This window comes from Hyaena hyaena, unplaced genomic scaffold, assembly GCF_003009895.1.
Source record: "Hyaena hyaena isolate Hyena2069 unplaced genomic scaffold, ASM300989v1 scaffold_404, whole genome shotgun sequence".
Taxonomy (NCBI): Eukaryota; Metazoa; Chordata; class Mammalia; order Carnivora; family Hyaenidae; genus Hyaena; species Hyaena hyaena.
The window spans coordinates 1,258,668-1,283,991 of record NW_024081036.1 but is presented as its reverse complement, the minus strand read 5'-3'; the positions used below and the strand labels follow the sequence as shown (position 1 = coordinate 1,283,991).

Sequence of the window (25,324 nt, the reverse complement as noted above, 5' to 3'; positions counted from 1 at the left end):
CCCATTATGTTTTCAAATTACTTATAACAAAGAAACATAATCAGTTCTACATTTATTTCGCTTCCACTGTGTTCCTCTTTTCAGAAATCACTTATGCTTCAGAAATTACCCATTGTTTCTGGGAAAGATACTACGTGCTGTTATTAAACATGCCTCATCCAATGTACTTCATCAGTACACATGTCTTACAGGCTTGCTGTAACACAAAAAGCTTTGTTACTTTATTTTGTCAGAATTGATCATTTGGGGGAAAAGGCTCTTGTGTTGATTTCTCTTCTCCAGACTTGTTCTATTTTAGGTTCACGGCAGTTTCAAAATGCTAGGTTTTTAAAATGTGTTTATGGGGGCGCCTGGGTGGCTTAGTCGGTTGGGCGTCCGACTTTCCGACTTTCGCTTAGGTCATGATCTCGCGGTTTGTGGGTTCGAGCCCCGTGTCGGGCTCTGTGCTGACTGCCAGCTCAGAGCCTGGAGCCTGTTTCAGTCTGTGACTCCCTCTCTCTCTGACCCTCCCCTGCTCACGCTGATTCTCTCTCCTAGAAATAAATAAAACATTTAAAAAAAAAAATTAAAATGTGTTTATGAAAATGGCCTCTGAGAAAACAGGGGGCCTCATTTTTTACAGCGGCTCATTGTCATGAGTCTGTTACTTACCATAGCCTCTTGCACTTAACCTCCAAACGGTTTGTTCATTCTGGACAGTTTAGACATGTCATTGGTAATATATCTTGAAGCGTGTCCTTCAAGTGTGTGACTGTTTCCTACACTGAGCCCTTTCCAAAGGACTTGATAGATGACTTTTGAAATGTTTGTTTTAGTGGTTTTATTGATACAACAGACATGCCTTTGGAATTTTTCTCACTGGGCAAAATATTTCCATACTGAAGTTGGAAAGAACTCCACACTTTAGAACTTGAATACAGAAAGCATCTAGTTCAATGATACCTTCCCAGCAACCCATGAAATTGTAGCCCCAAAATGTGGATCTGGTCCATGGCAGAGAGGAAGAGTGGGGGCTTTGCTCCGGATCCAATAACCACTCTGCCACTAACAGGCATTATGATCTTAGGTAAATTTTTTAACTTCTCTGTGCTTTGTTACCTGCATTTGTCCAGTACAATGCTTATGGTATTTATCAGATACGGATACAAGTATTGAGTGAGTAAATATTTCTTCTCCTTAATATTCACTTGCTCCCCTTGTCTTAGGATAGTACATGGAACACAATATGGATTCAATTGACACCGGTATTATTTTTGCTTCATTGTCTGAGGCTGTTGTGAGAGCTGAAGGGTGGCTCCCCAGGGTTGTGTACGTTTCAGGCAAATCCTCAGAATCTGTCGTCAGTGAGTTACCTTACATGGCAAAAGGGACGTTGCAGGTGTGACTAAGTTAAGGATCTTGAGATTGTAAGACTATGCTGGTTTGTCCACACAAGCCCTAAATGTAATCGCCGTGTGCCCGTAATAGGGACGTAGAAGATTTGGCTACAGGAGAAGAAAAAAGGCTCTATTTGCCTGTCCTTGGTATGTTTCCTTTCTACCTTCATGCTTATACCCCATGCTCACAATATGGCTGCCAGAGCTCTGCGCATCACATGCCCTTTCAAGACATGTAGCAGGAAGAACAGACAGAACGTGTTTGCAATGAGAGGCTTATTAACTTTTTTTTTTTTTTTTTAAATGTTTTATTTATTTCTAGGAGAGAGAGAGACAGACAGCATGAACAGGGGAGGGTCAGAGAGAGGGAGTCACAGACTGAAACAGGCTTCAGGCTCCGAGCTGGCAGTCAGCACAGAGCCCGACGCGGGGCTCGAACCCCCGAACCGTGAGATCATGACCTAAGCGAAAGTCGGACGCTTAACCGACTAAGCCACCCAGGCGCCCCCTGAGAGGCTTATTAACTTTTTAAATGGTGAAGGAAATCTTTCCAGAATTGCTGCACAAACTTCTTTTATTTCATGAGCTTCTGCAAGGGAGGCTGGAAAAGTAAGTAAGTGGCAAAGAGAAAGGTAATTGCTATAATTTGCTTATGAATCATTATTTATCTTCCTGGATAAGGGAGAATCCTTACTTCCTTGTGATCAAAAGATTCCCATCGTGGCTTCTTTCGACAAGGACAAAACGGCAGGTGGGAAGTTGCTTTGGTAATACCCACATCTGGCATCGATTAGAACTATATAATTAGAATATTATAAATCTTCCAAGAACTATATAATTAGAATATTATAATATTCAAGCAACCTACATTTTTAATTTACAGATACTTCTGATTGAAATAATATATCAATTGAAGGAAATTTGGAAAAAGAAAAGATCACTGAGAATAAAATGAAAAATGAGAATAAAAGAAAATTTCTAAATTCATTTCCTAGGGATAATTGTGTTGGTATTTAGGTATAAAGATACGTCAAACTTTTTTGTTTAGTTTTGTTCATTTTGACATTTTTTTTAACTCAGTGAATCCTACCTTTTTGTTTTTAACCTTTATTTCTTTTTGAGAAAGAGAGAGACAGAGCACAAGCAGGCGAGGGACAGAGAGAGAGGGAGACACAGAATCTGAAGCAGGCTCAGTCTCTGGGCTGTCAGCACAGAGCTCGACACGGGGCTGGAACCCAGGAATCGTGAGATCATGACCTGAGCCGAAAACAGACACTTAAGCAACTGAGCGACACAGGTGCCCCTCGGTGAATCCTACCTTTAGTATTGACTTTTTATTTTTTTTATTTTTTAATGTTTTATTTATTTCTAGAAGAGAGAGAGAGAGACAGCGTGAGCAGGGGAGGGTCAGAGAGAGAGGGAGTCGCAGACTGAAACAGGCTCCAGGCTCTGAGCTGGCAGTCAGCACAGAGCCCGACATGGGGCTCGAACCCACGAACCGCGAGATCATGACCTAAGCGAAAGTCGGACGCTTAACCGACTAAGCCAGCCAGGCACCCCAAGTATTGACTTTTTAAGTAGCTTTTCCTTAGCAGTATGTCCTGAGTATTTTCCACATCATAAATATCCTTGTACCGTCATTTATAATGGGTATATAATGTTCTAAGCAGTATGTCTGTAGCATAATTGGTATAATCAACTCACATTGTCACACATTTAGATTGTTTCTTATTTGTGTTTTGTTCTTGTTTTGTTCTGTTTTGCTTTGTTCGTCTTGCTATTAAACATAACAATTTTTTTTGTAATATCTGTTGTCTTAGCCTCTCTCCAGAGTGCAATATTAACTGTGGTCATCATGTTGTTCTGTTACATCCTGAGGACTTACTTATAATTAGAAGCAAAGCTACTTCTTAAGCTTCCCCAGGAAATATTAAGCCAAGATTTTTCATCACATATATGTTTACTCTACCATCTCACATATTAATACAGACCACCAGTTGGGATTGGCGTTATGTGTGAGTCATAAACTTTCTCGAACCCTGACTTTGGTGAGCAGCATCTACCAAAGGGAGTATCCTCAGGATTGGATGAAAATAAAAAATGGAGAAGTTTAACAACACGGTAAGGGCATAATGAATTTCTTCTCCAAAAGTAAGGGGAAACAAGGGCATAACTGTGGAGCAAGCCCTAATGGACTTCCTTTCCCTGTCAAAATGGAGCCTTTGGGTGGAGTGGTTTGAAACCCACTCATTTCGTGATTATTATGATGAAGTGCTATCAATAAGTCAAACTTTGTGCAGTACATGAGGAGACACAGTCCCTGTACTTGTGGCTTGTTTTCTAACAGAAGTATACATACCGGTGAGAGATTATAAACTCATCAGCAAAGAAAGTATTTTCTTCTCAAAGGATCAAAGCTCATGAGCACTTACCCAGGTGGCTTTATAGCACCTGTTTGTCCTGTTCTAGAGGATGCAGAGAGGAAGCCCAGGGTATGAAGGTCCTCTTCAAAGTCATTGAGAGGCGTCCATGAAAGAAGCAAGGGATGAGAAGTGACGATCTGAGAGATAATATTGACGGCATAATCCATGCAAAATAAAACAGATGTAGCCCTTTTAAAAATACACATGGCCACGTGCAGAATAGGCTGTGCCATAATTTTGATGGAAGCTGTTTCTAAAGCTCAGTAGGCTTCATTCAATACTACATAAAACCACAGCTCTGATAAGAGACCTCTCATACACACATAGGGAAACAAAAGAAAAATGCCAAGTAGCCCATGGTATTCTCAAAGAAATCCAGATTTAACGTAAAGCATATATATGATAATGCTTGATAATTGTGAGTTAACATGCAATACAGTTTTCCTGAAGCTTTGACTAAGGATTTGCAGGCTTAATTGAAACTTCTTAGGGTACAAATATATGAAGAAACCATTAGGAAAAGTAATTGTGTCTGTCCTTTCAATAGGCTTTTTTGTTTTATTATTAAAAGAAAAGGTTTCATAGTAATTTTCCTTAATTATTAATTATTTGACTTTTTAAAAATATTTTATTTAATTGTTTAGTTTTTGAAGAGGGGCAGGAGAGAGGGAGTATGTGTGAGTGGGGGAGGAGAGAGAAAGAGAGAAAGAATCGCAAGCAAGCACACTGCCCAATGCAGAGCCCCATGTGGGGCTTAATCTCAGGACCATTAGTTCATGACGTGAGCCAAACACAAGAGTCAGGTGCTTAGCTGGCTGAGCCACCCAGGTGCCCCAAATTATTCGGCTTTTGAAACTATGTTGTGTGTGTGTGTGTGTGTGTCCTAAAAAGAAATAATAGGTTGTGTGATTTATTCTTTGTTTTTCCCTCAAGATGTACTGGGGATATTTCAAAATTTTAAACTGAAATCTATAATCTCATTTAACTGTGCTTCTTATCTAGGCTGTTTTTACTCCTCGAACCTAGTAGAGCCTCAGACAAAGAGAATTACTTGTTATAGTATAATTAGTATAATAAAGGATGTATTTAATGGTATCCAGTTTTTAAAAATTAGTTTTATTTGTGTTTTCTTAGATGATTTTGCTGCCTATAAATTCTTATTGGAAGGCAGCTGAATAAAATATAAAAACTTACAGAAACCTGCAGATTCTATTTCTGGATTTGTGCTGCAATGTTAAATTTTAGCGCATTTTAAGTTTTAATAATGTAAAAGGTCAAATACTCAATGCAGTGCACTTTTTAGTGTCTGCACTAAATGCCACATTAATCTCAGTGTAATTAATGAGCTTACCCTGTATTTATTAAGCAGGAAACTAGGATTATTTCCCTCAGAACCCATGAACCTAGCAGAATAATAGATAAGAAACATAAATTCTGTGCCTGCTGCCCCGACTAGAAAGAGGCATCGTAGCGCAAATAAATTCTTTTTTGGTTTAATTTTCTGAGATCCAGAATCACAGTGTAAATCCCATTTATCAATCACTGTAGCCCCATTATCCTCAACCTTAAGGATCAATATTTTACAAGGCAGGGTAGGAAATTGGAGACTCACACCACTAGGCGGGTTATTATATAACGCTATTAGTTAAACGACAAGCTCACTCGAAACCGGATTGAATGCAAATTGGCTTTTCTGTCACTACAAATTTCCGAAGTGTAAACACTAGTCATTCAAGGTCAGCATAACTGACGTGGAAAACAGAACCAGGACTGGAGTCACATCAGGCTCGGGGCCCCCTGTCCAGGAGGTGCAGGTGGATGTATTGTGAGCTCCTCCATCCCAGTCGTTGTCAAAAGTGCCCAACTACACGCCGTGATTGGCGGTTTACTGACCGGGACTGCTGTTGTTCCCAATCACAAACGGTCAGAACCTAAGGAAATTTAGAAATTATGTAGACTATAGCTCTTGAAGTGTGGTCCCCAAGTTGGCAACAACAGCGTCACCAGGGTACTTGTAAGAAATACAAATTCTTGGGGTGCCTGGGTGGCTCAGTTGGTTAAGCGTGGGACTTCAGCTCAGGTCATGATCTTACGGTTCGTGGGTTCGAGCCCTGCGTTGGGCTCTGTGCGGACAGCTCAGAGCCTGCTGGCTATTCTCTCCCCCCAACCTGCCGCCCCTCCCCTGCTCGCTCTCTCTGTCTCTCAAAATAAATGAGTAAACTTTACAAATAAAACTAAAAGCAAATAAAATGACAGGTGACAGAAAACTTTGTCATAATCACATTTTCCTTTTGTATATATGTATTTTAGGTTGAACTCTGGAATTTCTGATATTTTATGGTTGGTGTACCTAAAAACTGACATTTCACAGGGTTCAGTCTTTCTACTTAGACAGACAGACACATGTATAGATATATATATGTTAATTTAAGACTTTTCTTGATTTGGTTAAAATTTTATTTTGGTCTCATTATCTGTTTCATTGATTAAATATAATCCTCACAGCTGAAGACTTATCTAGTTGTATTTTCTAGCCCACATTTTATGTCCCCTAGGATATATGAGAAAGATTCATTTCTGTGGATACAATTATGCTATCCAAAAATAAAACACTGTGACTTAAGAAAAGAAAAAGAGGAGAGCCAAATATATTGATTGTAATACTAGTTTTCAAAACAGATCAAACATCTTAATTCATTCTCTATTTAGTGATTTTTTTAGATACATAGATACATAAAACAAGCTCCTGAATCCATTAGGAGAGGTTCCCCAAACCCACTGTTCTTATTTGTGTTGCTGAAGGTTCAAATTCCAGACACCAAAGGCATGTGGCATTGCCAGGTCCCTTTCCAAATCCGATATACAGACACGGTAATGACGGCAGCTGCTCTCATATATCTCTCCGCCAGTAGAATTTACCCTTTATATCTCATGGGCGATATGGTCCTCTTCCAAAACATAGGAACTGTGCATGATGAAAGTTGTGACCACACATATCATTATAAATTGCCCCATTCCCCATGAGCAAATGAGTGAATTTACTAGGCGGCCTTAAAGCAGATTTGTGGTGGATGGGTTATGGTTTGGAGAGGACCAGAAAGTTTGGAGATTTGTTATGCTGGCACATCTTCCTCCATAGTAATAAAAACAAGGTACTTATATGTATGGGATATTTACAGGAGGAAGTATCATTAAAGAACTCTACATGTGTTACCCTTTTATGAAATTTCTTTTAAACTTTATTTATTTTGGTAGGGAGGTAGGGAGAGGGAGAGAGAGAGACTCCCAAGCAGACTTCGAACTTTCAGTGAGAGCCCTACATATAACTTGAACTCAAGAACGATGAGATCATGACCTGAGCCAAAACCAAGAGCCAGATGCTTAACCGACCGATCCACCTAGACACCCCATGTGTTACCTTGTTTAAAATACTTTCTATTTAGCCTAAACCCTGACATAAATGTTATTATCCCTGTTTGAGAAATGCAGAACCTGAGGCCCTCAAATGACTGCCAGTTAAAGGCAAATGGGATTGAAAGCCAGATCAGTCTACATGCAGACCCCCCCCTCTAGCTTAGGATTTGTCACCTCGAGGAGGTCCGCTTCGGAGCTGCCAGTGTGGGGGCTGTTCCTGACCACTGAATGCTGGGCAAATGAAATGCAGCAGGAGACAAGAAGGCCAGAGCTGCACAGAGGCCATCAGAGAGACCACAGGATGGTATCTCAGCAGAAGTTACAGCAGTGACTACCATTAGAAGCATAAAGCAAGCCCTGAAGGGACAAAATTCTGCATTCAGTGCTTTATTCAAAGACAGCAGGATTCTCACACCTTTCTTTTTGCCCAGGAAGTAGTAAGTAGACTCACAACTTCAATAAACACCAAAGGGTGTTCAAATTAAATTTAAAGGTGTCACATTGTAACTGTTTTTGCACAGTAGGCTTTATTTCAGTGATTATAGGGTCCAATCCATCTATTTTTTTTCTTTTTCTTTTCTTTTTTTTTTTGAAAGAGAGAAAGAGACAGAGTGTGAGTGAGCAAGGAGAAGGACAGAGGGAGAGAGAGAATCTTAAACAGGTTCCACACTCAATGCAAAGACTGACATGGGGCTTGATCCCATGACCTGTGATGATGACCTGAGCTGGAATCAAGAGTCAGACGTGCAACCAGCTGAGCCACCCAGGCGCCCCTATTTCTTACTTTTTCATGAAACATATTACGCAGCTGGTGTAGCCATTCAGTGAACCATTATGTCTTGAACTGACTGTTCCCTGGGGATCAGTACTGCTGATCATTTTGGGTGTGTTCCATTTTATTTAGTGAAAAACTCACTAAATAAAAAATAATACTCTTCTTTTTTTATTTTATTGTGGAAAAAAAAATTTTAGTATTTATTTTTGAGAGAGTGTGCAGAAGTCGGGGAGGGGCAGAGAGAGAGACAGAATCTGAAGCAGCTCCAGGCTCTGAGCTGTCAGCACAGAGCCCAACGTGGGGCTTAAACCCATGAACGGTGAGATCATGATCTGAGCCAAAGTCAGATGCTTAACCACCTGGGCCACCCAGGTGCTCATTTCTCTTCTTAAATAAGAAAAAGTAATAATAATAATAAATGATCCTTTAGGCTCTTTGTCCCTAAAATCAATGGCTCCAAAATCGATCACCACCAGTCCTGTGTCGGTTAGTTCAGGCTGCCGTAACAGACACCACAGACTGGTTTAAACGAGAGATATTTATTTTCTCACAGTTCTGGAGGCTGGAAGTTCAAGGTCAAGGTGTCAGCATGGTCAGATTTTGGTGAACGTTTTCCTGGCTTGCAAATGGCCCCCTTCTTGCTGCGTGGCCTTTCCCCAGAGCCTGTGGGGAAACAGAAACGTCTCTTCCTCTTCTAAAGGCACCAGTCTTGGGGCGCCCGGGTGGCTTAGTCGGTTAAGCGTCCGACTTCGGCTCAGGTCATGATCTTGTGGTTCGTGGGTTCGAGCCCCGCGTCGGGCTCTGTGCTGACTGCCAGCTCAGAGCCTGGAGCCTGTTTCAGTCTGTGACTCCCTCTCTCTCTGACCCTCCCCTGCTCACGCTGTCTCTCTCTCTCTCCTAGAAAGAAATAAAAACATTTTTTAAAAAATTAAGGCACCAATCCTATTTTCTTAAGACCTCACCCTCATGATTTTATTCAACTTTCAGTACATCTAAAAAAGCCTTTACTCCAGATCTGCCGCACTGAGGGTTAGCGTTTCAGCAAGAGAATTCGGGGCGGCTCTTCAGTCCAGCCCAGTCCTGTGACCATGAGTTCAGGCCGGGACCCCCCCGCCGTGTGCTGGATGCAGGGCCACAGATCTGCCGACATCAGCATCCCAGGGAAACGCCCTGGGTGCCCTTCGGTCGGTTATGAGTTCTAAACCCAGCCTAACACAAAGGCGCGTTGGGCTGAGAAAGTCTGCTGAAATCAGAACTCTGACGTCTGGGGGATTCTGCTCCAGAACCGAGAAGTAGGAGAGAGCCCTTGAGACCCAAACCCAAACCAACACTGTCCAGGCCCGTCCCGCACACGTGCGGACGGAGGGCCCTCCCCTTCACGCTGAGGCCCTCAAGCCTCCCGAACCCTGGGGTCCCACCAAGGGACAAGCGCTGTGAGCCCTGAGCTGGCCGTTTTGCAGCCAGGCGTCCCCGCAGGCAGTGAGGCTGGCTGCGCTAGGCCGGAGGGGGCGGCCAGCGGTGCTCGGACGCCGGAGTCCCCGAGTGCGGAGCCCCGCGCACCCCGCAAGGAGCGGGCTGCCGTGACGGTGGAGGTCCCGCAAGGCCGAACCCCACGGCCCGGGAGCAAAACGGCCTCATCAGGAAATCCCAGCTCGTCAACTGACTGAATGAGGCCCACCCAGGTGGTCTTCCTGTCTACGGACTTGAATCGTAGCCGTAAAATCCCGCAGCGCAGCACCTGGATTAGTGTTGTGATTAGTGAACGACGGGGCTGCACCAGGGTTACACGTAAGGACACCCCCAGCCTGCAGGCGTCCCCTGGGCTTGAGAGGCCCGCAGGGCACCACCTCCCAACGAGCCACTCGAGGCCACGCTATTTAAAGGTCCACAGCCACCTGCTAAGGAAACACTGAGAGTCATAACCCGGCCATCTGGACTAATTGCTAGTAGTCACACGCCGCCGGGGTCCCCAGTGCCGTCTGGGTGCTAATTCCCATCTGGCCTCCCCTCCTACGACTGCTGCAAGGGCTCAGTAAAAGCGTGTCTAGGGGCTCCTGGGTGGCTCAGTTGGGTAAGCGTCCAACTTCGGAAATAAATAAATAAATAAAAGCATGTATAAAAATACACGAAAAACAAAAATTTTACACACAGATAATCCCTTAGCGTTTTACCACTGGTTTTACCAGTGTTTGTTTTGGTATCAGAGAATGTCTGCCTGTTATTCTAGAAGCAAGTAATATTCTTACAAATAGGGCATTAGGCAGCCTCATTTCATTGGGAGTAAACTCTCCTGTCTGGTTTTTTTGGAGCTTTTATTGGGCTCCACATATTTCTTAATTTTAACCAGTGTCTCTCAATCTTGTCCACACTGTTACTTTAGTCTCAGGAGAGTGGCCGTGTCTTCCCGCATGTGGATTTCTCAGTGGGTGAAGAGTGTGCATGAAATTAAGAAAAAGGTCTGGACCAAAGTATTTCATTGATGTGGATTTTCAAAGCATCTAAAATGCTGCTGCTTCTCATCAAAAAACAAGGAGCCCCTTATGTTCTGTGACCCTGGCTGTGAAAAAGTGTGACTTGCTTGTTTCTCAGGAACTCGCTGCAGCAGGTCCAAGATCCATTCTTACTGCAGCCCTTACCACCATAGAGACTGAACGGAGTTTCAGGCGAAGATCTTCACCACCAGCTAGTGCCCCACATGAATCCCCACACTGACACTCCAAATCTCAAGTAGCTGAAGGGACACAAGTTGTTATGCGTTATAGTTTCTGCTCATAGAAAAACACATGTAATATTTGATGATAATTTTAAAAACATAGTATATATTTTGTATATATGCAGACTTAATGAATGTTTTTCTAAGGTAGAAATTGCCTATAGAAAGCCACAGGCAGGCTAGAATGCATAATGATGCAAGCCATTGATGAATTTTCCCCAATAGTGCACACCTCAGTGCACGCCAAGCGGGAATCGAACTGCCGCTGTGCACGGATCAGCTCCATAGGGCGCATAGACTGGCATGAAGAATGAAGACGAGGAGTGATGTTTAACCTTAACTTTGCTATGCTTATATCATATTTCTTTTCATGCAGAGATTTACAGTTGTTCTAAATCGTAACTTTGAACATACAGATATGATCCAATCCATCAATATCACTGGAAATTGTTATTAAACTAAAAAGGCCAATCGTGCAAACACTTATAAATATCAGAATAACATAATCATTGGCATTTTATTTATTATACTATCACATCTTTGTCAATAGAATCATATCAACCATCCTGTGAAAATTGCACTTACTAGTTTAAATGTTCTAGAATCACGAGGCAAGTCAGCCATTGAAAGTTTTCCATAGGACAAAGCATGTATGAGTCCCACCCTGTACCATACTTCCTGTGTGGGCCCCACTTCTGTGCTTTCCATCCTGCCTTCCAACAGCCAGGAATGGGATATTCTAAACTACGCTGTGACTGCGTCTTCTTGGTTCAGTTCAACTGGCAGCCACAGCGGACAAAAAGAAACTATCTTAAAAGAACTCTGATAAGAGATATAGTCACCAGTGAATCATCCCCTGAATGTTAACCATCACAGTTTGTAAGCTATTTATCCTGTAATCTCTTTATTTTCTACCTTTATAGTTTCCTATTGTGGTTGTAGCAGTCATCTTTTAGGGCCATTTTAACAGGCAGAAAATCTTTGAGAACAATTTTCCACATTCAGAATTAAAACACGCCTCACTGTTTCTAACAAAGGCTCTAACAGAATAAAAGCTTCATTCTAAAACCACAGGAATCATTCGTTTTCTCTGCTTTGTGTTTGTCCTAAAATAAATGTTTCTTTCTTCCCTGTGAAAACCAAATGAGCTCTCTGATTTTTTTTCTCACTTCATCTTTACTTGACAGTGTTCTATTGTTGAAAAAAAAAAAAGTCATCTAAAGAAAAGACCCTCCCCATCAAAACAATAGCAACAAAAACGTTATGCAAAATTTTTAAGAAATAATTTGGACAATTTTTGGGTGACTAGACTGTCGTTACTGGAAATAAATTTCCATTAATAATTCTTTCAATCCTAAGAATTTGAGTGGTAAGAGGGCCTTCATCAAGACATGTTGTATATTTCAGCTAAGAAAGGATTTCACTGAAACTTAGCAGAGTCTTATGAAATAATGAGTCAATGTAAAATCCAACAAAAATTCAAAGGTACTGACCTTAGCATGGGAATCATTACATATCACTGTTTATTAACATTGTCCAGAACTGTGAAGTGTCAGATATTTTACCCTACGTGCAAGGTAGCAAGTCAGCCTGCCATAACATCACGAATGTTGGCAGAAGACATGAGACTCCTGAATCAGAGACTAAGGGTGTTTTATTATTCACAGCAATAGCATTAGCCAGAGTATCAGCATTTATGTGGGTTTGCTGAGTCCCAGCTCTCACATGGAGATGCAAAGCAGGGCAGCTGGCACCTCCACATGAAGTAGGTTGTGTTAAAGGAGAAGAACCACAAGTTTAGAGAACCCCAATGTTTTATAATGGGCAAGAATACAACCCGAACTTTGTCTCACAGTGAAATATCTTTATCTCACTGCATATAAATAAATCTCCCCTTTTCCTCCTGAGGGAGATGCTTCCAAAGCTGTTTGCTCAACAAATCTCTTTGAAAGAATAATCCAGGAAAAAGGCCATCAGTGTCTCTGCTACAAAATATGCAAAGCTACAAGAGACTCATGGAGAATTGTCCACCAACAAACCTCCACTGCACGGACTTCTTTCTTCATAAATTAGTCCATTTGTTGGAGTCAGTGCATTATAATGAACCTAAAAACAATCATTTCCTTATTCTCATATTTATGCCTATAGCATACATTTGACAATCACATTTCACCTTATATTATCATTATTACTTAAATTTTCATTTTAAAAAGAATTGTCATTTCCCCTCATTAGCCAGGACCACGCCATATAATTAAATTATTGTGATTCAACAGATAATTATTGGCCACCTAAGATGCGCAGGCAATTTCTGACATATCTGCACTGCCATGTTCTACTCTGCACAAGGAGTAAGCTACCACGTGCATTTTTCATAGTTGTGTTGTTAATATTTATCGAGTGCTTGCTGTGAGCTGGCATTTTACAAGGCTCCAAAGACACAAAGGTAAGTAAGCTTCCTTTCCTGAAGTTCAGTGTAGGCTCATAGAGGAGACATAAAGATACAAATAAGAGAGGAGACTGAGGTATGCAGGTGGCGCTAAGGAAGCACTGTGAAATGGCTCCTGACTCAGGCAGGTGACGTGGTGAGGAGGACTGTGTAAGCCTTTCTCAATGAATCCTAAACTAAAATAGGAATTAGCCTGGTAAGAGCTGATCATGATAGTAAGAGCGGACATTCCAGTAGAGGAAGAAGCCCACATCATGGTTCAGAAAGCCTGCTCTTTTAGGGAACTACGGTCGATTAGAAAGTTAGAGCAGAGGGGGTACGAGAGAGATTAAGGAAACATGAAGCTGGAGAAAGAAGCACAGCTCACATTACAAACAGTCTTTAGGGGAAGTCCAATTCATTCTCACTTGTCTATAGGAAGAGTTCAAGGGTAACAAGCTGGTTAAAAGGAAGCCCTGGAAGGTTTATCTTGAAATGATGTTTATGTGCAATGTTTTTACATAGATTTTTACTGGAGGACTGGAACTGATGGATTTTATACATGGAAGTTAATTGAAGAACTCCATTGATACCCTTGATTACTATGCTAGGGGGTTTGCATTTGTCCTAAGGAAGTTTGTAGGGGAGAGATCACCACATGTTCATAATCACTTTGGTAAAGGACATACGCGGAAGGTGACAGCACTGGAAGCCTGTGCTTCCAGTCGGGTGGCTAGATACATACACCTGATGGCAAATTCAAGGTAGAGGGAGTGAGCATGAGGGAAGGAAGTGGATTCAAGAGGGTTTAAGGAGGTGGAATCTCTAGGGCTTGCTGACTGATGGGGGCAAGGAGAGGATGGAAAAACACAGAGACCGGAACGGCTCCCAGTGCTTTGACATGGGCTTTTAGGTTGATGGGTGCCACTCACCGAGTACAGAAGGAAAGGGAAATTGTGAGGGGAACAAGGATGGGTCCAGTTTGGAAATACTGCTTCTCAGTAACAGACACGTTTTTGCTTCTCCATCATGCTCTCCTATTCAATCGATGACGTGCCAAGGTGGAAAGGCACAAAGTTTTTCTACATTCTAAAATCCTCTCGTGCTCTGTCTACAGGTGATAGAGGACATTGCAGCTCTCAGATTTCTAACTGCTAGGCTCACCCAACCAAGAACCCCAGAGCAACTCCCATTTACCCTCTCCATTTTCTGGGGGAGGGGGGAACCTCTTCCACTTATCAGAACTGATTTAATAAATTAAACAATACCCAGAAATTCATTTTATTTTTTTTTAATTTTTTTTTAATGCTTTATTTATTTCTAGGAGAGAGAGAGAGAGAGACAGCGTGAGCAGGGGAGGGTCAGAGAGAGAGGGAGAGACAGACTGAAATAGGCTCCAGGCTCTGAGCTGGCAGTCAGCACAGAGCCTGACGCGGGGCTCGAACCCACGAACCGCGAGATCATGACCTAAGTGAAAGTCGGACGCTTAACCGACTAAGCCACCCAGGCGCCCCAGCCAGAAATTCATTTTAAATAAAAGGCAAATAAATTGTAAGTTAATACAGTATATTGAGATTTAGTCTACCCGTTAGTGTAGTTACATTATCTTCACAACATGGAGGTGGTCACTAGTAGTATTCTCATTTTACAGATAAAGCTTAAGTTACAGAGTCAGAGTCAGGATTCACAGTTGGGTCTATCATGCCCTACACTATGTTCTTTAACATTTTCCTGTGTTCCCCTTACAATCTCTCCACAGAAATTATTTTTTTAATTTTTTTTTCAATGTTTTGTTTACTTCTGAGAGACAGAGAGCAGGGGAGGGTCAGAGAGAGAGGGAGACACAGAATCAGAAGCAGGCTCCAGGCTCTGAGCTAGCTGTCAGCACAGAGCCTGATGCAGGGCTTGAACCCACGGACCATGAGATTATGCCCTGAGCCGAAGTCCAACACTTAACCGACTGAGCCACCCAGGCGCCCCTCCACCTAATTTCTTAAAGGCATAGCATTTTGCCATACTGGTCTGGTTCCTAAACCTGCTGGAACCACTTAAATTTTCTGTTATAAGTGTGCTCAAGTCTTAAGTCTTGTGAGGTCTGGCAGGAGCCACTGTACTGTGTCACATCTCTGGTCGCCAGACGTTTCTTTCACAACTGGGAGTAATACGTTTCTTATGCATCCAAACTTCTCTTTTCAATTTTCTAAGAATTACTTTTCTAATTCCCTCATTATTAAGAGAAATAAAAGAGCCTAGTAAAAACTTCCTCGGGCCAAATTTGTGTAATACTAAGACGCTATTTTATTGCGTACTTGCGTACTTCCTAAAGGTAATATCCTGTGCGAATCACTTTAAACACACCATCTCATTAAATGCTTACATGCCAGGTGTCATGAGCTCATCGTGTAGGTGACTAAACTACAGTCTGGAGTGGCTAAGGGACGTTCCAGGGTGCACTCACATGGAAGGTGATGGAGTCTGCATTCAAACCAAGCTTCTCTGACTCTACAGCCACTCACAAGGGCTATTCATACTGACTTACAACTCAGCATAATTTGTCCTCAAAAATTACACAGCTACTTGAAAATATAATAAAGAAACCAGAATAGTGAAAACTTGAAAATAGAACGATGGCAAACCCTTTTTGTCTTGGGTGCCAACAGTTGGTTCTCTTCAATTTGTTTGAAAAGTGCTACGAAAGAGAGAGGAAAAGGAGAAAAAGAAAAGGATGGAAGGAATCGTGAAGCAGGCGTGTTCTCCTTTGCCTTTAGTCAGCATCCTCTGAGTATCTTCCTTCTCTAATTCCACACTTCAACTCCCGCACCTGCTCTCTGTCTCCACTGCCGCACTCCTCCCCACTAGGAGAGTCTTTCATTATCATTTCATTGTATTTGTGTTTAGAATAGGCTGTCTGGAAAAAAAGGATTTTTTTTTAATTTTTTAACATTTATCTTTGAGAGAGAGACACAGAGTGTGAGTGGGGGAGGTACAGAGAGAGAGAGGGAGACACGTAATCTGAAGTAGGCTTCAGGCTCTGAGCCTGACACGGGGCTTGAACTCACAAACTGTGAGATCATGACCTGAGCTGAAGTTGGACGCTCAACCAACTGAGCCACCCAGTGCCCTAAAAAAGGATATTTTTAAGTCTAAACATACATGCCTGAAGATCAAAAGTTACAATCTTTGGACCACAGTGCTACCAACCTGAACTACTGATATCTATATGCAACCAAAGCCAAGAAAATGGAAAATGGACTCGCATTGGGAAGGCTTGCCTTAAGTACCAATAAAATTTCCCTTAAAATTTTTAGCAGACTTAGTGTCTGAGCCCTTCAAGCACACCCACCACCCTTGCCACGACCCCTCAGTGAATCCAGGCTGATGTGTTAATGAACAGGAAACTGACAGCTAATTAAAGGGACCGGCACCACCTTGTCTTCTCAAAGTCACATTAAAACTGAGACTTCACAAGGACCGACTGCTGCCAGGTTTTAAAGGAGTTAAAGTCAGAATTGGATTCTTAGAGTCTTGGTGTCAAAAAAATGACAAATGACCCTTTGTTTTAACTTCAGCTGCTTTTGTGCTTAGGAAAATCTTCCAGTTCAAACTATTTTTCTAAATTTCTTCCTATTTTTTCATTTACTCTCAAGGTCTTTATTTTTATACATAGTGTAGATAAGAATATGAACTAAGATGCTTCTCCTAAGAACTAGCCAAATTTCCCAATACCCAGATTTTTTAAAAAATCTGATAGAATTATGGAGACTTGCAGGTAGAGAGGCATAAAGACTTAGGCAAACATAAGCCTTTTCTGTCTTTGACTCAGCTACGATTAGAAAAAATTAATTGTTATATGATTTTCTGATTTACATTAAGTTAAGGTTATTCATCATGTAAACATAAATGGTTTGTATTAAAATATTCTTACGTTCTATGGCAGTAGTGACTATAAAGTGAATGTGATAAACACCAGCCAACACATTGCCATGAATGTGATCCAAGAAGAGTCCTGATGGTTTATTGATCATAACTTTCTAAAAGTTAGCATCCTATTCAGTTAAGTGCTTGTTAAATATAAAAACAAATGATAAAAACTAATGTCTCTGATTTTCACAATTATGAAATAGAAGTCAAACATATAAAGAGATACCGACCCTTGGAAAAAATAGTGTGTATCTACTTCTTCCAGTTAAGTTATATGAAATACACATCAAATTATCCTGTGCTCTTCTGGAAACCAAGATAACTGTGGAATTAAAAGAATAAAAAATTATGAGGCTTGCTTGTACCCTGGCCTTTAGGATACATTTTTGTTTGCAAAATCATGCCTTTTACCACTGTGCTACCTGTGGGTAGAGTTAACCTTCTGGGGTCGATGAATAGTTTTGAGCCAGGCAGCTTGAGTGCCAGCCTCAGTGTCTGTGTCCCGAGGTGAGAAAAGCTCCATGCTGCAGGGCCACCAGAGGGATTAAATAAATCAGCATAAGCGAAACGACTTACACTTCCTGGTACATTTCAGTGCTCAGTAAATTTTAATAACTAGAATCACCGAGAGCCTGGCACTCTGATACCTGATGTGTGATGTCCATCCAATGCCTTCTGCTTAGTGTGAGTGTGAGTGTGAGTGTGAGTGTGAGTGTGAGGACCCTCCTTAGAGGCTACACTCTCACTCATCGCCCTGCTCCGCCTATTTTCAGTGAAATTACTGCAGGCTACATGACACTGAAAAATGGCAATTATTCTAAACAGACTTTTTTTTAACCTTTTGACATCAGAACTTAATATGAAAAACAGCTGATAAGCATATATTTCCATCTCCCATATAGTGAGAGTAAAATAAAAATAATTCATAAAAAATTGAAAACTGGCAAAGGGCTAGGATGATGACTTTCATTGCTGGTTGTTGGGCACAATGATGACACAGTGTCTAACAAAGACTGCTCAGTCTGCCTAGAAGAGTAATTTGGATTTTTTTGCAGCGGTTTCTCATAAAACATAAGAAAAGTCAACAGAATCCTTCCTTTGTCCTATCCTCCTTGACTCTGTTTTCATGAACCTCAGGTCTCTTATTCACTATTTATCTGGATATTTATGCTACTAGCACAGACATAGTGCAATGACTACTCTCCAGGAAATGCTACTAACCAATGGTATAGGTTGTGGATTTCCAGCTTCTGAAATTACTGCATAATTTATTGATTGTATAATTCAGAATTTAAAATGTTGACTTTAATTACACTCACCAATACTTGTGTAGATCTTTCTCAATGAGAGTGAGCTTTCTGAGCTCCTGAGCACACCCAAGTGCTCTAGCTCCAGTCTTGTTGATCTGGGTCAGTACCAGCAGTTTTCAGTTCTCCTACTGGGCCTGGAGGAATACTGATTAGTTGGAGAAACTGGGGAAGAATTAGAAGGAAGTCCTAGGAAATGTACATAAAGCCAGAAGCATCTTTTTAAATTTGCAATAATGTTCCATGAAAAATTTTTCTATCAGGGCTACATTTTATCCATCAAATGTGTTAGGATGCAAAAAGGGTTGAGAACAGCTACTCCATGGTCCCCTGAGATTTTGAATCACATACCTGATCCAGCCACTCACTTTATTAAAATTATTCAAAAGTTTCTTGTCACCTAGGAAGAAAATACCCAATCTGCTTAACAGACGGACGTCTACAGTCCGTGACGTGTCCCCTCTCCATCTCCCAATCTCATCAACTACCACTTGCCACTTGGATTTTTAAATTCCTTATTAGCATCATGGGGGCCATAATTCATAATGGTGAAATATAGAGAGTTTGAAAGCCAAGACTGCTTGGGCACTGTGGCCTTATACTCACAAGATATTTACAAGTATAAGAAGACAAAATTCTGTTTATGATTTTTGGAATGTTTCCCAGATGTCTTGAAAATCAACCTGATCAGTTATTAGAAAGAAAAGCTCTAGGCAGACTTCTACAGAGACGGCTTCAGCGTTCCAGCAGTTAACTGCAGCACTGTATCACTGCTCCAAGTGAAAGAAGCAAGCAGCACCATCGTCAACAGATGCTTCACAGGAGAAGCTGCCCACGGAGAGTTCCACAGCCTTGTCTCCCCCACCCGCCTTTTAGATACAAGAGATTTCAAATTTTTTTTTCTTCCTTTTTTATTTATTTCTGAGAGAGAAAGAGACAGACTGCGAGCAGAGGAGGGGCAGAGAGAGACGCACACACGGATCCGAAGCAGGCTGCAGGCTCTGAGCTGTCAGCACAGAGCCCTACAAGGGGCTCGAGCTCGGGAATGGCAAGATCATGACCTGAGCCAAAGTCAGACGCTAAACGGACTGAGCCACCCAGGCAACCCATAAATAAGTGTTTTCAATGTCTCAACATCCAGTATATTTATGTCATGATGGATGGGAACAGTGGTCCTCAGTCTGGGGATTGTGCACAGACCATTGAAAGAAGGAAGTAGGGGGATATTATGTAGTGTCGTTTCAGAGTATATTTCCAACTGCCAGGGAAAATACGTGTTTTCCCCCAGATAGTCAAGATTACCTGAAAATATGGGTAATTTTAAAATATTAAAACAAACATGATTATACAATGGAATAGAAACAAAAATTTAAAAAAGACTTTTACTGGGCGCCGGGGTGGCTCAGTCGGTTAGGCATCCAACTTCGGCTCAGGTCATCATCTTGCAGTTTGTGGGTTCAAGCCCCGCCTCGGGCTCTGTGCTGATAGATCAGAGGATCCTGTGTCTCCCTCTCTTTCTGCCCTCCCCCACTCACAGTTTGTGTCTCTGTCTCTCAAAAATAAATAAACATTGGGGCTCCTGGGTGGCTTAGTCGGTTAAGCGTCCGACTTTCGCTTTGGTCATGATCTCGCGGTTCGTGGGTTCGTGCCCCGCTTCGGGCTCTGTGCTGACTGCCAGCTTTGAGCCTGGAGCCTGTTTCAGTCTGTGACTCTCTCTCTCTCTGACCCTCCCCTGCTCACGCTGTCTCTCTCTCTCTCTCTCTCTCTCCTAGAAATAAATAAAAATATTTAAAAAAAATAATAAATAAATAAATAAATAAACATCAATCAAACAATCAATCAATAAAAGACTTTTAGGATAGACTAACAGCCATTAACATATTTGTTGCTTTTAAGTTATAGAATTCCCCATATCCCAAGGGTACATATTCACCTCATTTCTCTTTAGGGGATGATCTCTGTAGAAAGTGTAGGAAGCATTTAAATAGAGTCTCTGTTCAGTGGTGTGAATAGTCTATTCTAGCAAGTGTTTAATTTAAGCCACAAAGTTGGTTTCTGTTTTGTTTTCATCAACAGTGCCAAGGGCATAATTCAAATACATGTTGAGAAAATGCGTAATTATTTCTCCCTTTTGTTCTCATACTCATTGTTGCCATAATCAAACAGCATTTATTAAGCCTTCACATGTATAGTTCTGATTGAAATATGTTATTTTTGTCATAAGCATTAAATAGCATCTATTGTGGATTGTCCGTAAAGAAATGGGTGATAAAAATAATCATAATTTAATTTCCAGTTAGATTAGAAATTGCTCATAGAAGAGACGAAGAAGGTAATACTGACCTTGAAGGAGAATAATATTGGGAATCCGTCCCGGTAAGGGGCCACACACGGACATCGTGGAGAAAGCACAGACGTTGAGCAAGAACACCAAAAAGAATGTGGACCCATTCAGCCTAGACAGAAGGGGGACAACTCATATCTGTTGGGTATTAGAGTTCTGGGTGCTTCCCATGCGGTGTACCACTCAATTCTTAAAACATGGGGAGCAGAGAGCAGTGGCGTTGATTGAACTCTATCCTTCCCAGGTCATCATTCCCAAAGCAACTTGCGGACTCTTGTAAAGTCGGGGACTGCACTTCCCATTGCTGTGTCTCCCCTGTGAGGCGTTGAACTGTTTTAGCAGATGTTTGACCAATATTAGTTGCACGATCGAATTTTTACACTCAAGTTCATAGAGTGAAAAGCTGTTTGTGCAAGACTCTTCCAAATTCACAACGTAAGCCTGAGCTCTTAGCCCACAAGTAATATGAATTCAATGTGTTCTCCAGCGCTGCTCTCTTTCAAATATTTCTAATTTTTTTAATAATAAGATAAAACCAAGGCCAGGAGCATTGTCTTAATATTAGAATTTCCAGCTGGTTTATTCTGATAAATGTAAGCATCTCCATTTGTAAGACCTGCAAATTATCATCTAATAAGTCAGTGGTTAGATAAGGAGGCAAAACTTAAAATTTTTAAGTGATTTTTTTCCATATTCGATTACTCTATCATAACTTTGTCACATAAATATCATGTCTAAATGCCACCTTCTTCATTAGACCTTCTCTGACCATGCCGTAGCGGTGACCCCACTGGCATTAATGGTGACATCCTATCTTTTCACTATGGTGATATCACTTAACATGTTTGAATGGAGTTACTATTCATTGATTTCATAATCAGATGAGCCACATGGCACCATGAATGTCATCCAGAATTTGCAGAGAAGGAAACTGAGAACCCAAGAGACACAGTGAGGCTTTCAAAGTTGATCATATCTAAAGGTAGCAGCAGCAATGTGCATATCTGGCCCCCACTCTGAGCTTCCACCCCTGATCACACCCCAAATCCCCCGAATTTCTCCACATTTCTGCCACTTCCCAGATCCAGTGTTAGCCCTTGCAGCATCAGGGTCCTCCGGGAAGAAGACACACCCAGCTGAGATTGTAAGAGAGTTTAATGGACTATTACTTACAATGCTGGGAAGGAAGTTACAGAAGCAACAAGGAATTGTGAGAGGCAGACGGCAGCGGGCAGCATCGCCACCGTCGGTGTGAGGTGTAAAGGGGCAAAGAGAGGAAGTGTGGTTAGGGAGCCTGAGAGAGTTAGGGGAGGGGCCTGCTCACATCTCCCTCCCCCCTCTCCCATCTGGTCACAAGGAGACTTAATCTACAAGAGAACTACGCCAACCCAACAGTGACTCCAAAGTGATTTTTATGGGGGCCCCTGGGTGGCGCAGTCAGTTAAGTGTCCAATTCTTGATTTCTGCTCAGGTCATGCTCTCACAGTTTGTGAGCTTGAGCCCTGTGTCAGGCTCCATGCTGATAGTACAGAGCCTTCTTGGGGTTCTCTGTCTCTCCTTCTCTGTGTCCCTCCCCTACTGTCCCTCTGTGTCACTGCCCCACCATCTCAAGATGAATAAATAAATGTTAAAAAATTAACTTAAAATGTTTTAAAAATAAAGTGACTTTTGTAGAAAGCAAGATTTTACTCTCATGATTTTTTTCATTTATTTTTTTTTGAAAGAGAGAGAGACAAAGCATGAGCGGGAAAGGGAAGGGAGAGAGGGAGACACAGAATCCGAAGCAGGCTCCAGGCTCTGAGCTGTCAGCACAGAGTCCAACGTGGGGCTGGAGCCCATGAACGCTGAGATCATGACGTGAGCTGAAGTCAGACAATTAACTGACTGACCCACCCAGGTGCCCTGCATGATTTTTTAATGAAGAGGTTCTACAAGTTTCATTAGCCTTTTATTACTCATTCATTTGTATTTCTCCCTGGATCCCAAGCTTTAGAACCTGCAAGGATATTTTCCAAGTCACCAAACACACCTGATGAGGAAACTGGCGTTAGGTGCATGACCTAACAAAGGACAATGAGGAATAAGACGAGACGGTCCGTGTTTCTGTGTTAGCAGACTGTCTTCTCCGGAGTCCTCCTGGGAGAGACCAGAAACATTACAAATCAAACATTACAAATCAAAAGAGATACCTCTTTTCCTTTGGGCGAAATATATACTCGGAGACGGCAGTCCACACAGGATCTAGTTTCTTTCTCTGCTCACTAAGCACAACCAATAGAGAACTGTCATTCTCGAGTTTGAAGAATAATTACTTCCCAGTCGAGAAAAAAAGGCTGGTGAAGCCCCTAGAAAGTCCATCTGAAGCCATATAGAGACATCTTCTTACTGTATGGTCAGCACTCTGATGAGCTTCTCAGTCACCATTTCTGTTTTGGACACATCTGAACTTCCAAAAACATAGGTGGAATGTTTTCCGTAAGATTCGTCTGTGAGGCCATTTTAGTCATCTACAAGGCTTATCATCTAGGCCAATCGTATCATTAAGTGGGTTCAGTTACCCCCAAACCCGACAGCATAAGCCAGGGCCCCAAATTCTACAATTGTGAACATTTTTCCTGATAATTGATGGTCACTGGTTAGGATAAAGTGTAATTTGCCAGCTCAAAACAGTTTTAGGAAAGTGTGACATTGGCTTTTGTGGCCTGAAAGTGAGTGTAGAAGAATGCAGCTTACAGGCTCTCCGTCAAAACCAGCTTTTTTTTTTTTTTTTTTTTCAGAAAAGCTTTTTTGCTTTTGTTGCCCTAGCTGAAGAATACTAGAAGTTTCAGGTCCCTAGAAAAACTTACAGAGCTCTCTGGCATCCAGAGGTTTTGACAAGACGCACTTGAGGAAAATACTGAGCCCCGAGTACATTCTTAACTCCCAAATTTCTCCATCCTCCACACCGGGGTACTTACCTGGAGCTCTCTTTTGAGGATTTACGGGCTTCTGCTTCGTTTGTCTGTCTGTTTTCAGCATAGCCCTTGGCTTCTCTGAACGTGTCCTTCCTTTCTCCCAGGTCATGGGTTTGGTTCGTCCAAGATGTCACGTGCGCAGACCTTTCCCAGCTACACCTCGGAGCAGGGCGAAGAGACGCAGCAGTCTTTGTCCCGGTCGAGCATCTACGGGTTCAGCTACAGCTCCAGCCTCATTCAATGACACTCAGAGAGCCTGCTGACCAGAGAGTCAGTCTGATGGACCTGTTTGTAGGGTCGCGCATCCTCTGCCTCCTGGAAAACCAGTTGCAGTAACATTGAAATGGGTCACGTGTAGCCCAGTCCCAGTGGAAGGTTAAACACTGGAGTTCTGCTTCCTTGACTCTGTGGCTAAGTCCTTTATTTATTGAATTTCTTGGGGGGGGGGGAATCTATGTTTTACAAAAATAGAATCCAAATTGTCCTTTAGATAAAATTCTTGGTTCTGGCAGTAGCCGAAGCCTGGGCATCATGAGAAGTTGCCCCCACTGGGTTGTCCCTGGGTGGTGGGCATTACCCCTGTCCTCATGGCTCAGCCCCCCCGCCTGATGACAGGGCCTTTCCTTTGACATAATGTCACCCACCACAAGGTATGTGGCTTGGAAGGTTTTGATGGGGACAAATCCAGCAAGGTCTACTAACGGCATCATCACTCTCCATATAAATAAGTCTGGTGACAATTAAGGGAACATGAGATGTAGAACACACTGTTAAGCAGGGCCTTGTAGCTCTACTCTGTGTGTGTGTATGTGTGTGTGCGTGTGTGTGTGCATCTGTAGACAATGTAGATATGGATATGACTCTATCCGTCTATATCTAACAAGTATATATCAAATGTGTGCTGGGGGTAACAAGTTTCGCTCACGTACATTGTTGAAAACTGTAATTTGGTGCATTAAAATTAAGATTGTTCTGTTGAATAGCGATTTTTAAAATAGTGCTGTAAAAAAAAAAAAGGCTTCTTATTAGCAAAAGTATTTACGTAGTCAAGTCTGCTCCTGTGATGAGTATAAATGGCTCTGTGAAAAAGAGGGGCCCCTGAAAACAGAGGAAGCAGACTAGCCGTCCCACATGTCATGTTACCGCGCCGTCTTTCTCGCTACTACTCCCGTGTGGTTGATAATGTTTCTCTCTCTGGCCATCCCTCTGAGTTCCATGAAGAGGTTTGGGTGTGATCGCCTACTGGCTTCCATTTAACCTCAAGAAGAGAAAGACTCTAAATGAGGAACTGTTTTTCAAGAAAGAGATACTATACATATATATATATATATGTATATATACATATATATATATATACATATATATATATATATATATGCCTAAATAGAATCAGCTATTTTACAGTCAGAAGAACCATGGGCACAGGATTGTAGATATCAATTATTTAAAATTTTATAGATGCTGTTCTCAAAGAGCCATTGGGCACTAGTAATGTACTACGTAAACAGAATTTGCTAGGCTTTACTTTCTTTCTAATGGACATGGCTTGGCTGGGATTATAAGAGAAACTGAATCAAATATAATTTTTCTCATCTCTGACATTAATGATAAACCTACAAGGTTTAAAGGGATGTGATAGCTTCCATGTGAACTGAAGAATTTGACTAAT

At 41.8% G+C, this 25,324-nt stretch overlaps 1 protein-coding gene across 1 annotated transcript in view; it reads left to right on the top strand.

Annotated features, from left to right (window-relative positions):
- The window catches only part of DOK6 (docking protein 6), a 370,759-nt gene extending 345,806 nt beyond the window's left edge, over positions 1–24,953 (top strand). The window contains exon 8 of the mRNA XM_039251938.1: positions 23,760–24,953. Coding sequence (XP_039107869.1) covers positions 23,760–23,899 — 140 coding nt within the window. The 3' untranslated portion in view covers positions 23,900–24,953. The remainder of the gene's footprint in view (positions 1–23,759) is intronic.
- The last annotated feature ends 371 nt before the right edge of the window (positions 24,954–25,324 follow it).